At 42.3% G+C, this 13718-nt stretch overlaps 1 protein-coding gene across 1 annotated transcript; it reads right to left on the bottom strand.

Annotated features, from left to right (window-relative positions):
- Nucleotides 1-8046: 8046 nt before the first annotated feature.
- NPY1R (neuropeptide Y receptor Y1) lies at nucleotides 8047-9324 on the bottom strand. The gene is made up of 2 exons (XM_075055289.1): nucleotides 8626-9324; nucleotides 8047-8505 (listed from the first exon to the last, which is right to left on the bottom strand). The coding sequence occupies exons 1-2, from the start codon at nucleotides 9322-9324 to the stop codon at nucleotides 8047-8049; spliced, it is 1158 nt and encodes a 385-aa protein (XP_074911390.1).
- Between the last annotated feature and the right edge of the window lie 4394 nt (nucleotides 9325-13718).

Genomic DNA, 13718 nt, shown 5'->3' with positions numbered 1-13718 from the left:
GGCAGCTGGTAATACTCTTCATCTCACATCACTCCAGATTTAAAGACCTTCTTACCAGGTCAGTCATCCTGCTGGCAGAGATATGTGTGCCTCACTTAGTGAGGTGGATCCCATCTCTCCCAAGCAGATGCTGATCCTCAGACAGGGGCCCGCGGTCACAGAAACCACAACTCTATTGCCAGCACCAGCTGCACAGCCAGCACAGCTGCACAACCAGTGCAGCTTGGTTTGTTCCTTCCAGAAACATGCCCTGAACATAAGAACTGTGAAAGGTTTAGGGTTTTTTTATAAATATGTAAAATTCACTTAAAGTCAGCATTTTAAAATGCTTCTTTAAGTGATATTAAACATATATATCTATATTTTACTGTGGAGCATATAATACTTCAGATGATAACAGCTATAACATGTATGTCCTGCTTAAAAGAACAAACTTATTTAAAGAACAGGCATTCAGCTTATCCAATACCATTTCACCCTCAAAAAGCTTTGGCCAATCTGTCAGGTCTCAGTGAAAATTACCAAGGAATTCAAAAGCCAAGAAAAGGGAGAACAGGCAGCCAAGGTACATCATTTCCTTAAGGAACAGCAAGGTTAAATACTCAGTATGCTATCGTGATCCTAGGTAATATGAAATCTATGGGCCTAAAAACCAGTCTGACAGCCTTCACAGACTGATCTCATTTACCTGCCTCAGCTACACCATAATCTTCTGAACAATGTCAGAGATGTTACCACAGCATTGGACTAATATGAGTGAGACCAGGCTCAGGCTTTATAATTTCATGAAGTCACTGGGTTATCTGAATGCATAATTTCCACCACAAAAACATTGGTATTTGAATTCAAGTTTCTATATGTTGACTTAAAGGTCCCCCTACCTAATTCTGAAGATAGCCTTTTGTAAGCAACTATTTGCAGTGGTTTTATTCATGATTGCTGATGTTCCTGCTGTAGGAGCACCATTACCAGGTAAATCCACAGCCTTTGCTGCAGGCTGAGATTCCTTACTGCCTGGAGTGAATTTTAAATGTAAACTATGCTGTCCAGCTGTTAGGGATCATTTTTTTTGACAAAGTGAAAAAAGCAGCAGTAATAATAATAATAAACAAAGCCCACACTTTTAGTAGTGGAAATCTATAAATATGTACGCCTGTCAAGAGCCAAAACTACATTCAGAATTGCTAGTGCCCTCTTCAATTTTCTATGAAGGGAATTGGTTTAAGTCAGTAAGCTAGACAGCCTGGCAGAAACATTTGACTTGTAACTATGTCAAGAAAATACATCGGAGTAAAACTAACAGAAGAACCTAAGAGGATAACTTTACTGTAAGTACCAGCTGAAGATGGCCTTTTGGTATGTCCCTCAGACTGATATGGACAACTGTGGAGTTGTGTCTCTGCTGAGTCCACACAGATAGAAAAATGTCACTTTTTATGGCCTGCTGCCCTCTCTAGGAAGCAGATATTCAGACATGTATCGCACCTTAGTGTCACTTGAAACAAGTACCTTACACAAAGCTCACTGAAGTCAGTGAGAGGCTTTCCATTAACCTTGCAGTGGTTTAGGTCAGGCTTTAAGGCTCTTTAGCACCTGTCTAATTATAAGCACATCAACATAGTGGCTGACAGACATCCAGGGGACTACTCTTGTGCCCAAAATGTTAATAAATCAAGGCTTAATTGAAGACCCTCAAATGTTACAGTCATAATAATAGTGGAAAGAAATCAGAAAAGATTATCCAGTCCTATCTATTAAATCTCCTAAATGTAAAACATTTACTAGTCTTAAAGAGAAAGAAGGGAACACTTTTGCATATATATCTTCAAGTATATTAAAAACAATGAGAACCTTATAGACAATCATGAGGGCCATAGGTAAGGAAACAAGCTGTGTTACCCTATGTCTCCTACTAGCTGGATGTCTCTGGAGGCTCGTCACCAAGAGGTAACACTAGATACGTAGAATTAGGTGACATTTAGATTACATGAATTAAAATTATAACAAAAGCTTTAAATGAAAAGGGCTGAATAACAGTATGCAACAAATATATTTTCTACTTCTCTACCCCCTGAAACATCACCACATTGCCAGTCACATTTCTACAAATCCTGTATGGCCTTTCACCCATATGTTCAAGCACACATTGAATAGGATCTTTCAAGAACATTTTTTCATAGAGAGCTTTTATTAAGAAACAATATAAATAGCATAATAAAAATGTCATAGCTTGGGGAGGTGGGGGTGAGATTGCAAAGTGAAAAACAGCAGCACAGTATCAGTGTAAACACAAACCAAGAAAGACAAGGAGAGTTTTGTTGATCAGGTTACTCCTCCTGCCATGAACAAACATTCTCCATGTTGTGCAGAAGTGACAGCAAATGGACTCATGTGCAGTGGGTAAGTGCAATGAAAAGCTGTTATCTTTTGATTGTGCCAAAAACATTTTGTTTCCTTTGTATCAAAGAGAGATCTAGATTAATCTAAGGTGAAGAACCTTAAAATACATTTTCAGAGTCATTTATAAAGATCCATATACCTTTTCTGAAAACAGGAGGAGAGAACCTATTTATCACACATACTTTTTTGACCACCACTTTGCCCCAAAAAATATTTACGTGTCAGTCTGTTGGCCCCAAAGATAAACAAATGTCCGAGTCTCCCTTTGAGTCATTTTGTGTATATCTGACAGAATGCATCAAGGCTTCATCTAGATCTTCTGCTTTGTTATTCTTTTCCAAATTCTATCTATTTCCCCCTGTATCTGAAATTTTGCATAATTTGCGGCAAGTTAGTTCACCATGCAGAGCCTCTCCTGTGCAGCAATCAAACACATTTGCATCTGTGCAAATTTCTTGCAACTAAGCCTGATCTTTGTCAGATAACCAGATCATCAACCCAGATCTTTGGAATACACAAGACAGCGTGTGCTGTCAGTTTTGCTGCAATGAGCTGGATGTTCTGTATGGACATAAATCCTACACAGCCTTTTAAATTATGTACTTCTATGGAGTGCAAATTTTGATAAACTTGCTTACCAGAAACTTGCTGGAAGATAATTTTAATGGAAGAAACTATTTAAAGCACTGTCCTGAATAGAGTTGAATTTTACCATACACTCGAACACTTTACTAAATCAGAGTACAAATTCCTCTGACATCCTCAGAAACCAGCTGCCAAGGGTATGAAGTATGAAGTAACAGCAGAAGCACCATGGAAGATGGAGGAAGGGAGGCAGTACTCACTAGGCCTAATGCTGGCCCTGGAAGCTGGCTGTCCCTTAGCAGCCTGTATAAATAATGAAGATAAAGACATTTTGGTAGATGCGTGACACCTAGAGTAGAGCAGGAGTGGGTGCCCTCAGGTTGCCACTGGAGGAGGCAAGAAAAACTGCCACCCTTCAGCTGAAGTTAGTCTTTGCGAATGGTCTCCTTAATCTTTGAAATACCAACTTCAGTTAGACCATTAGCACTGTTTTGCATGGGCAGAAATATTTAATAGAATTTATTTCTGACCACAGGTTAATTGAAGTGTAAGACACTAAAGCTAGGCCTATTTTTGCTTCTTCCATGTAATCCTCAAACATTTGAAATTCTGCAAAACACTGATACAAGAAAAGAATTTTCTTTCACATCAGCCTTAGTAATGACTTGGGTATTTAGTAATGATTCAGGGAAGCAGATGGCACATATTAAAGAACACAGGAATGAAGAGGACATGGTAGAGCTTGGAGTTGTGTATATCCTTCAGTTGAGCAATGGCTGTCAACAAAACTTATCATTTGGTTATAACTATTATTTCTCCACCCTCTCTACACAGCTGAATGAATTTAATCTGTTGCAGACAGAGGTGCTATTTAAGGTCATGTTTCCTACTGTTAGGTATGCTTTAAAAATAAGAACAGAAAAAAAAAGTTTCCTTATTGTCTTCGTTCTCTATGCACTGGTTTGGTAAATTTTTTTATATGAGAAATTAGGAAGCAAAGCCTTAAATTGAAGCATTGTCAGGCACTGGACTCCAGAGAAAATCCAGAGAAAATTCCAGAGAAAAACTATATGCCATTAATTTATTTCTATAACAAGCTGAAATGCAAAATCTGATTTTTAGGAAAGAGTGTGAGCTGCCAGCCAGCCAGCAGTGCACTTTTATTCAGTATAGTTCCTAGGCAAATGATTAACTTTAAGCAAATTCTCCAGTTTCATTGATCTCAGAACATTTTCCTGAGGTCAGAATCAGAATTTGATGAACAGACCTGGATTTAAACATATGCTGATTTACAGTCTGAATATGAATCAGTAAAAGAATTTTGCTTTTAGGATCCATTAATAATAGCTGGTACTGTACTGCACTGCAGGACAGCAGCATCAGAATATATGAACCCTTAGCCCTTCACACCTTCATCACTGATGAGATGCAGTCAGCATCAGCTCAAGTGACCTGGGGGGTCGTGCCATGTTAATTCTTTTCCTGGTTTAAATCTGATTCCCTTATGAAGTGGAAAAAACAGGGTTGATTTTATGTTTTTTTAAATGTCTAGCTTTTTCCTAGCCTATCAAAAGCTGGTATTACTGTCAATTAATTGCTTCCTTTATTATTATCCTTTTTTTAAATGAAGATGTGAAAGCTGTGGATTACCGTACATAGTGACAATGACACAGCCAAGAGATATGTGAAAAAAGTAATATGGGAATACAGAAGCATTTATTAAGATGACATACAAATATGCTGGTGTATTTAGATTATGCAGAACCTTTAAATGTCTGTGGTGGATAAAAGTGAAGTTTAAGATGATAAAATAACTGACAAATGAAGCAGATATTAATATTTATTAAATAGTTACATTTGTCATTTAAGGCTATTAAATAGTTACATTTGTCATTTAAGGCTGTAGATTTGACATGAAATGTATTGCATGTAAATAGTAAGATATAGTATAGATCCCTCACTGTTTCCATTTTTCTGTCAGTAAAACTTTTCTACCAGTCTGAAAGAATAAGAAGGATCTTCAGGCTTTTGAGATAGCAATCAGCATGGGCTGAAGTGTGGAAAGTTTGACAAAACAGCACATAGGAGGAACACATATCAAACCAGAATGACTGAGAAATGACAGAGAAACATGAAACCTGACAGCTTACCCTGTAAAGAAATTTAGCATATAGAGGATGAGAAGCCATGCTGGAGCTCTGAAAGTGAAAAAGAAGATTAGTGCTGTAGCCAGGTGTCAGGAGGGGAAAGTCTCCAGCGGCTTTTGAGGACTCCAGTGTGCAGTAACGAAACCAAAGGCAAAAATACTACTCTCAGTAGATGTCATCTACGCCCTGCAGATGTCAGGTCAGCACCTTGGAGAGACTTCTGTCTTTGTCCTCCTAACAAATTCTTCAGAAGAGCAATGAATTTGCTTCTGAAATTCTCCAGATGGATTTTCCTGCTGAACATTCTTTACACTGTGTTCATTTCCACTCTCATTTCAGGCAGCATCCCCTGTGCTATTTTTATGATGATGTGCTAGCCTGCATCCTTAGCAGAGGCTCAGAAAGGCTTCTTGCAGGGAAGTGAGGAAACATATAAGAGAAGCCTGGTCCTAGGACAGCAGTGCAGCTGAAAAATGGCTCCTGCGCTTAACACAGATAAGCCAAAGGAATGCTCCTACTTACACTTCACCTTGTTTATCAGGCATTGGTAGGCAAAAAACACCTGACACGCATTCTCAGGAGACAGTATGAGACGGTATCAGATGGGCTGTGTGATATGAGACTGTACCTCAAGCAGGAGAAAGGCTGACATAGGAGGAATTATGTTGCTATCCCGAGACCTCCGAATCTTAGGACACGCCAGTTTTAGGTCTCTGTGCACCAGCAAGTTCCTCGAACGTTGCTCCCACACCTACTCTGTATAAATGTGCGATCAAAAATTTCCAGCAAACTAACTGGAAACTTTCTCAAATAATTCCATTTTCTTCTTCCACTAGATTGCAAGAAAGTTTGGGGGTTTGTTTGTTTGGGGCTTTTTCCAAAATGGGAAAAAACATAAAAGTCACTGCATTTTTTTTCAAGTGGGAAAAACCCAGTCACATTCTTAATAGAAAAACAAGGCTGCATTTCTACATTATATCTCTTTATGAAAATACACAACACTTAGCCTATGAAAATTATTGTAAAGTGATAGAGGAATAATTTCAGGAGACTCTTGTCAAATTATTAGCAAGATGCTCCATAGAGAACCACAAAGAAAAGGGAAATCTCATAAAATACAAAAGGGCAAAGCTCTGAAAGAAAGTTCTGTCTTAAAATTTATTTTCTACTTTCCTTCTCTGTTCTCAACCAGAGAAACCTCCTTTTTCATTAAATTATCTGCCAGTAGAGAAATATGTGGAATTACTATGCACAAGAACACATTGCTACTTTAATATTCTACACTATTTATAAGACAGCACAAGGCACAGTTTTTGACTTTTAAATACTGGCAAACCAAATAATTTTCAATTCTTAGGCATTTATCCACGTCAAATTTAGGACATATTAAATTCACCATCACATCCTGAGATCTTTTTGCTCAGAAAGATATCAGATCAGATTTCCATCTATGCTACATTTACATTTATATCCATTGTAAAGACCCTTTTCTCTGCCAGAATGTTTTAAAGTGACCTTGCTAAAAGAAAGTAGGGTCTATACTGGATTTTAAAAAGCTGATTATTCAAAAAGGCATTGATTATACAGCAAAGTACACTGTATGACACAACCTCAACTGGCTGATATTGTTGTTGTTTCATTTACAGCAGTCGTTATGCAGGTTTTGTCTAATTAGAGGATATATATTTTAAGCAATAACACACAGAGCTCTATTGTATCTATTTGGCAAATATTTCCGCACTTCAACCAACTGTGGAAACTGTGAGTTTGGAAGCTAAACATAACAATTACAGCCAAACTATATCCATACCCTCCATTGTCTTGGAGATAATCCATGCTTATACCATTGTATCTGAACACAGAATATTATGAGGCTATACATAATTTATATAGATCAGCACTAATTATTATGAAAAGACTCAGGTAGCTAAAGCTTATTTTTTTAATACCAGACCTGATTTTCACTGTCACCTGCAAGGATGGAATTGAACATCGTCCAGACAGTGAAGAGTCTCACCTCCCTTTGGATTCTGGACATAGGTCTCAAGGAGAATTTACACAGTTCAGGACAGACAGTATATTTCATCCCAGCAACACTACCTCCTGTCAGTGATGGCAGATGAAAATGGGGTTTGGGTTTTTTAAATTAAAAAGCCTGTATTATTAAAATCAGTTGGGACTGAAGGCCCATTTGTGCCTTCATTTGCTGTGGTGAAACATCACAGTTATCCCATTGTGCTCTGTGAAATTACTGTAGGGTTTTATTCTCGTAAATGAGAACAGAATTTCTCTCTTAATCCTGTCTTTGAACCTAAGTGATTACAGCCTGAATTGCCTCTATGAATGAGACAACTGCATGTCCCCATTTAACAAATTCTACAGGTTTCACAGAATCATTTTCTGCATGCCTACACTGATTTTACAGGATTTTAACATCGATCAAAAGCTGGATTAAAAAAGAAGTACTCTTCAAATCAGAATGTCCTAATTTTATGCTGGGATGGGTGTCCTCTGTAGTGACAGCCTCCCTGTGGTTCATATTGTTTCTAATGGTCTTAGATGGACACTCCTGAAAACTACTTCTTTGAAAAAAATCAATAAATATATCTTCGTGCTAAAGCACATAAGTGTACAAAGAAAACAGAACAAAAGACAGTTGACGAAAACCATAGGTAGTAGCAGGTCCGACTATGTCTTATAATAAGATTCAGATATAACTGCTGAGAACATTAAAGCAGTAAAAGGGACAAAAATGCACAGCGTATAATTTCAAAGTGACAACAATCAAAGTTCCTTGGAAAAAGAAGAAAAACATTACCCATTTTGTACTTGTTACGTAACTGTGCTTGTCCTTGGACATGTTTCACCTGCGATCACACTTCCAGCAGTTTTGTTCAGAATTGTTATTACTTCTTTAGATTTTGTCATCATCATCGCTATTTATTTTTTTAAATGCGACTGGGCTTGCCTGCTTTAGAGAGGTTTTTGAAACATCTGTGTGCATGGTGGACATGGCTATAGTCTCATAATCCTCCTCACGGGAGCGGAAATGACAAAAATGAAATAAAAACTGCAGGTCCCTTTGGAAGTTCTTATTGAGAAACCCGTAGAAGATGGGGTTCACACAGGTAGAGATCATGGCAGTGAGGTGGCAAATCAGGAACAACAGGTTGTGGCTGCAGGTAGTGACCGGCAGAATTTCGTGATTCCAGTCAAACACGATATTGAAGATGGTGAGAGGCAGCCAGCAAACTGCAAATGCGACCACTATTGAGATCAGCATGATGTTGATCCTTTTGGTTTCAGAGGATCTGTACTTACTGTCTCTCATCTTGTCCATCATGTTGTTTCTTTTTTTTAATCGTATGTATATCTGCAGGAAATTCAACAAAGAGAAACATGGGGGATAATTTAACCTACAACCATCATCTTTGCAAGGATAAACAAACATCAGATGGAAAGAAGTATGTATCGCAAAGGGATTCTCTCTTACCTTCAAATAGCAAATAAATATAAAACAAAGCGGTCCAAAGTACTGGATCACCAAAAGTGTCGTGGTGTAAGAAAGCCTGGCAGTGTCCAAGGGGAACAGGTCCAAGCACACATATTTGTCCTTATATTCGTCAAATGTTATGTTTCTGAAGGGTTCATCCGTTAACACGTGGTAGATCAGGAAAGGCAAAGAGGAAGCTGCGGCTAAAATCCATATGGCAGCAATCCCCATGTAGGCATGTCTGTTGTTCGGCCTCCAGCCACGGGGGTTGATGATCAGCTGATGGCGTTCGATAGCAATGAGGACTAAGGAAAAGACCGAGACGGTGATTGAGGCGCATTGCACGAAAGGATTCAATTTGCACATGGCCTCCCCAAAAATCCAGTGGTCCATTAAAGTGTACACAAAGGTAAAGGGAAGACACATGATGGTCACTAGAAGATCAGAAAAGGACAGGTTGACAATGAGGATGTTGGTAACATTGCGCATCTCCTTTTGTTTCAGAATAATAACAATCAAGGCCAGATTCCCAGAGACTCCCAGAATTATCACAGTCCCGTAAGCCAAGGCCAGAGTGAAGACCATGGCCAAAGGCACACGGCAGTCCTCGTCCTCAAACTGCAAGATCTGTGAGCTCTTCTCCGAAAAATTCGGGTGACCGGATATATTTCCCAGGGGGGCGAGAACCGAAGTATTCATGGTGCTTCCAACTCGCTCCACGACGCTCACAGCCGCCCCAGCCCGCTCCCGGACTTCAAAACGCGCCCATCAGCCCGCCAGGAGACCCCGGGCCGAGCCCGCTCCTCGGCGCCGCATCTCCCTCGCACCACCTGGGGAGAAGGGAAGAGGCAGGGCCGGTCACCCCCGGGCGCCGAGCCCGCCCCGCCGCCCCCACGCCGGCCTCCCCCCCGCCCACCCCCGCACCCCCGCCCCGGCGCGGAGCGGAGCGGAGCGGAGCGGCGGCCCGCCCGGGTCCGGCGGGGGAGCCGAGCCGCTCCGGGCTCCGCGCCGCCGCCGCCGCTGCCGCTCTCCCCGCCGGTGGGGACTGCCAAACCCGCGGCCGGGGGAAACCCCGCGGGAGGAGGGCGGCGGTGGCGGGGTCGAAACCCGGGGGCTGCCGTCCGGGGGAAGAACGGCGGCAGGCAGGGTCGAAACGCGGGTCTGCAGGCGGGGGACGCGACCCCTTCCCGGGCCTTTCCCGCCGGCACAAGTTACGCGCAATCACGAGCTGAGAAGCAATTTCGGTCTTCCACCGGCATAGCCTTTACGCGATGTTTTACATCTCCTTCTCGCAAGTTTCATCTGTGAAGGTCTGCTTTCTCAAGCTGCTCTACGTGGAATTACTTCCAGCCATCGCAGGAGGGGGAAAAACCCCATCTGACTAATGTGAGGGGCGGAAAAATTAACTCAAAAAATTGCTGCGTTCTCTTTTTACCGAGTACATACACTTGATGTTGGGCGACCGAGTGCCCACAGCAGCGCTGGCACTGAGTCAAAGGCACATCAGGGATTCTGAACACCTTAATCTCAGCTAGCAGGGCTCTGCAGCAAAGAAGGAACAAAACAAGATGAAAAACAAAAAACAGCAGAAATTAAACACTGCAGAAAATTTCTTTACCCATGCAGCACAAATAGGCATGCCTAAATCACCACCCCTTTGCAAGGCCTTGGATTTTAATATCAGAGAAGCGCAGGGATATGTGTAGAGGAGGAAAAAAAAAAAAAAGATAGCTAACCTGACACACCTTTACTCCAACTCGCCATTAGTGGCAACCACACCGAATCTGGAACTTTCTCTCTGCCCACTCTCCCATGAGCTAAATTTATTGCTCACTTAACCTTAGGTTATGGTAATGAAAGAAATGCCACTTAAAATTCACACAAGTGGGTTTCAAACCCGGCACCATATGGCACTTATCACAAAAGCTGTAAAAACATTGCCAACTAAAATGTACTTCATTAAACGTTACCCTGAACGGGTGAGCTTTTGGTCTTAAATGATATTTGATATAAATCTCGGTGCCATCTAAGTCTCCGGAGCAGAATCGTATTTCTTGCTGGTGGCAGACACCCTTTTAACCAGCCGCATGCTGGGGACCAGGGCAGGGGCTGCCTCCTCACTGGGGCAGGGCCAGCGTGCGAGGGCTGGGCTTGCAGCTCCAGCTCCTCCTGAGGGTCAGCCAAAGCGTGACCATGCCAATGCCGTGTCTTCTCACCGGCATCATGAGCTCACCTTGGCTGGCTCTGCTGGTTCTTCATAATCACCACATGGCTACGTGAAACCGCGACAGATGATGTGGCTTGCCTCTGAGTGACATTTTACTGTCAACATTAACATCAGTGATTTTGGACAAAAGGCATCTCTGCCTGAGGTTTGGCTACTCTGATTTTCAAGCTAGCTAGGCATGCACCTGAGCATTCTCTCTCAGACGTGCTGCCTCTGCTAACTAAATTTATCAGGTCTCCCTAATCCACAAAGTGTGGTTTAGGGTCCAATAAAGAACCTCCCACCCCCAGGGCCTCTTGAAGCATTGCTTCAGCCAGAGCCAGAAGTAGGTGCTTTATCCAAAAGGCAAGCGTGTGGGTGATGTGAAGCCAGGACTCCTCAATTCCAACAGTATGACCTTAGCCCAGCCTGAAAAATCAATGTCTGGATTTAATCATGATCTCCACTGTCACTCATATAGCATGAGGTGGGCAGTCCAGCCCTGGGACTTGACGGGACGATGGCAGGAGCAGAGTGGGCAAGGAGCCATGTCCTGCAAGGAGAGAACCAGGCAGGTTTTCTCACCAGCTAGGACCAAACTGCACCCAGCAATGAGGTGGCCTAGGTTTCAGGCTCTTGGTTTTTCTTTTCCCTTAGCCAAGCTCTGCTCTCACTTATTTATTAAATATCAAACTCGAAACCAGAAAATGCCACTGCTGCTTCTTCCCTCACCTCTCCCCATAGCAGAGATGCAACCTAAGAGCACGGCTGGGAACCTGGTCAGAAACACAGCACTGCTGGCAAGTGACAAGGAGTCCTTCCTCTCTGCCCACCTCTCCAAAATGGACCAGACATCAGGAGGGGATGAAACTGCATCTCCTGGACAGCTGCACTGTTACCTGTCCCCTACCTCACCAGCTCCCAAACCATGAGGGAGATCCCTCCCCATCCTGGGTGCTGGCATGGGGTGGGGAGAGCCCACAGCCCTGCAGACCCCTCCGGGTGATTGCACAGTCTCCCCCACCACACATACCCTTCTAACTCTCCAGGAGGATTTTGGTCAGAAGTTTAGCACCAACAGACAGGGTGAAATAATGTGCTGTGAGGTGACTGGAAATGCACTGTAAAACTACTGGAGCTCTTCAAAAGGAAGCCCAAAATGCTGTCAGCCCAAGCCGGTGGTTCACCCAGCCACCTGCAAGTCCAACCTGGAGCCTACCCCTCCCTGGGATTTTGTCATCTGCACCTAAGAGAGCAAGCAAACACCAGCCTAAGCGGCACGCAACCACTCACAGTTATGGGAAAGCAACCGCAGGGGAAACTCACCTTGCAACTGCTCTGCCCGTCTGATCTGCTCGGGGGCCGGCTCAGGAGGCTGGATGGAGAAGAAGGAGTAGGGAAAGGGGAAGGATCCTCTGGTATTTCTCCAGCTGAGATCCTAAAGATTGGTGAGGAAGGCTGGAGACTCCCCCTTAAAGACGAACTCCACCTTATCCCAGTATCACATGATGGTGCTCTGTTGAGCAGGTCCTGAAAATCTCACTGCAAGCACATCACCTTTAAATTACACATCTGGGGGTGCGTTGCCTAGTAATTCCGAAATAAATGCAATCAAATATTGAAACAAAAGAGGAGGGGGGAGAGCGCAGGGAAAAGCTCAGAAGGGAGACAGTTTCAAATCGCTGTCTGGCTGTTTCAGCATTTTGTCTGCAAGTTATTGCCATCTTGTGGCCAAACTAAAGATGGAAGTAGAAGCTTTATTGGAAAGGGGACGAGGAGGCGATTTTAAGTATAAGGAGCAAGTTACAAAGTTCGGGTTTGACTTTTTAAACCAGTACAACCAGCTTCTGGTCTGTATTTATCATGAAGAGTGATGACTGGATTAGTAAGAATTGTCAAGTTGCTGTTCTTGCTATTTTTTTTCAGCTAGAAGTAATAAGAAACTATTTTAAAAATAAATGAAGTCACTAAAGTATCAAACCTCAAGAAAATACAGCTGTCACTGTGGCCCCTGTGGGTATTTTTCTGATTCATTCAGCCAAGTGGTTCACCATCCTGGATGACCCGTGGAAAAAGAAAGGCAGGTTCATACAAAGCAGTGAGATATTCCAGGGAGCTAGAAGGAAAATGGACCCCTGAAAATAAAGAACAAATCTCCACAGTGAAGTACAGAGCTGGAAAGGTGGTGGCTGTTGCCTTGGCCAGCTCTTCTAGTTATTTTGAAAGCTCCAGTTCCCAGCAACCAGAATATTTTTTTTTTAATGCAGCTGGCATGAGTAGCTCTGCAAACTGCTACCAGCTACAGGAGGAAAGTTTACTGTTTACTGAACAAATTCATAAAAAGCAAAATGAAAAATTTCATTTTCCATTTGTTCTTTTCATGATCCAGAAATGCCTTACTCTCTCACTCACAAAGAGCACTGCTGCAGAAGATCTACTTCTATGGGCATAAAAACCAGTGAGTTTGGAAGTCCAAGAGAAGTTACCCAGATAAACTTAAGCAGCACTTTGAAAATGCCCTGAAAAACCCTGCAGGCTGTATTAGGAGTTTGGATTTCTTGGAAAACAGAAGTGCACTAACTATTCCAAGGCTCCAGATTAATTTTTCAAGTGTAAGGAGATACATGATCTTACATTCTTACCTTCAGGCATATTCCTATTGTATGGCGACACTGTTACATCATCAATAATTCTCAAGTGAGGAACCATGTTAATTATAGCTAAAACATTAGTTGCACATAATAAATGACTGTAACATTTTTTGCAGAATGAGCCTCATGGGAAGGTTTCAGAAGCCAGCACTGAGCTTGATGTTTACACTGTATTTCCAGAAGCTCAGCTCAACTGCATTGTAACTGCAGTCCTTGATGTAAGAAAGGAAAGTGCA

Source organism: Buteo buteo, chromosome 1 (genome assembly GCF_964188355.1).
Source record: "Buteo buteo chromosome 1, bButBut1.hap1.1, whole genome shotgun sequence".
Classification (NCBI taxonomy): Eukaryota; Metazoa; Chordata; class Aves; order Accipitriformes; family Accipitridae; genus Buteo; species Buteo buteo.
Note: the sequence above shows the minus strand (reverse complement) of the source record. Positions and strands in the feature narration are given on the sequence as shown.

What these genes read in the sequence shown, in the direction of transcription:
- NPY1R (XM_075055289.1), bottom strand. Translation starts at nt 9,324, where the DNA reads ATGAATACTTCGGTTCTCGCCCCCCTGGGAAATATATCCGGTCACCCG. An exon ending in TATTTATTTGCTATTTGAAG is followed by an intron (nt 8,506 to 8,625) that starts GTAAGAGAGAAT and finishes AATTTCCTGCAG; the next exon opens with ATATACATACGATTAAAAAA.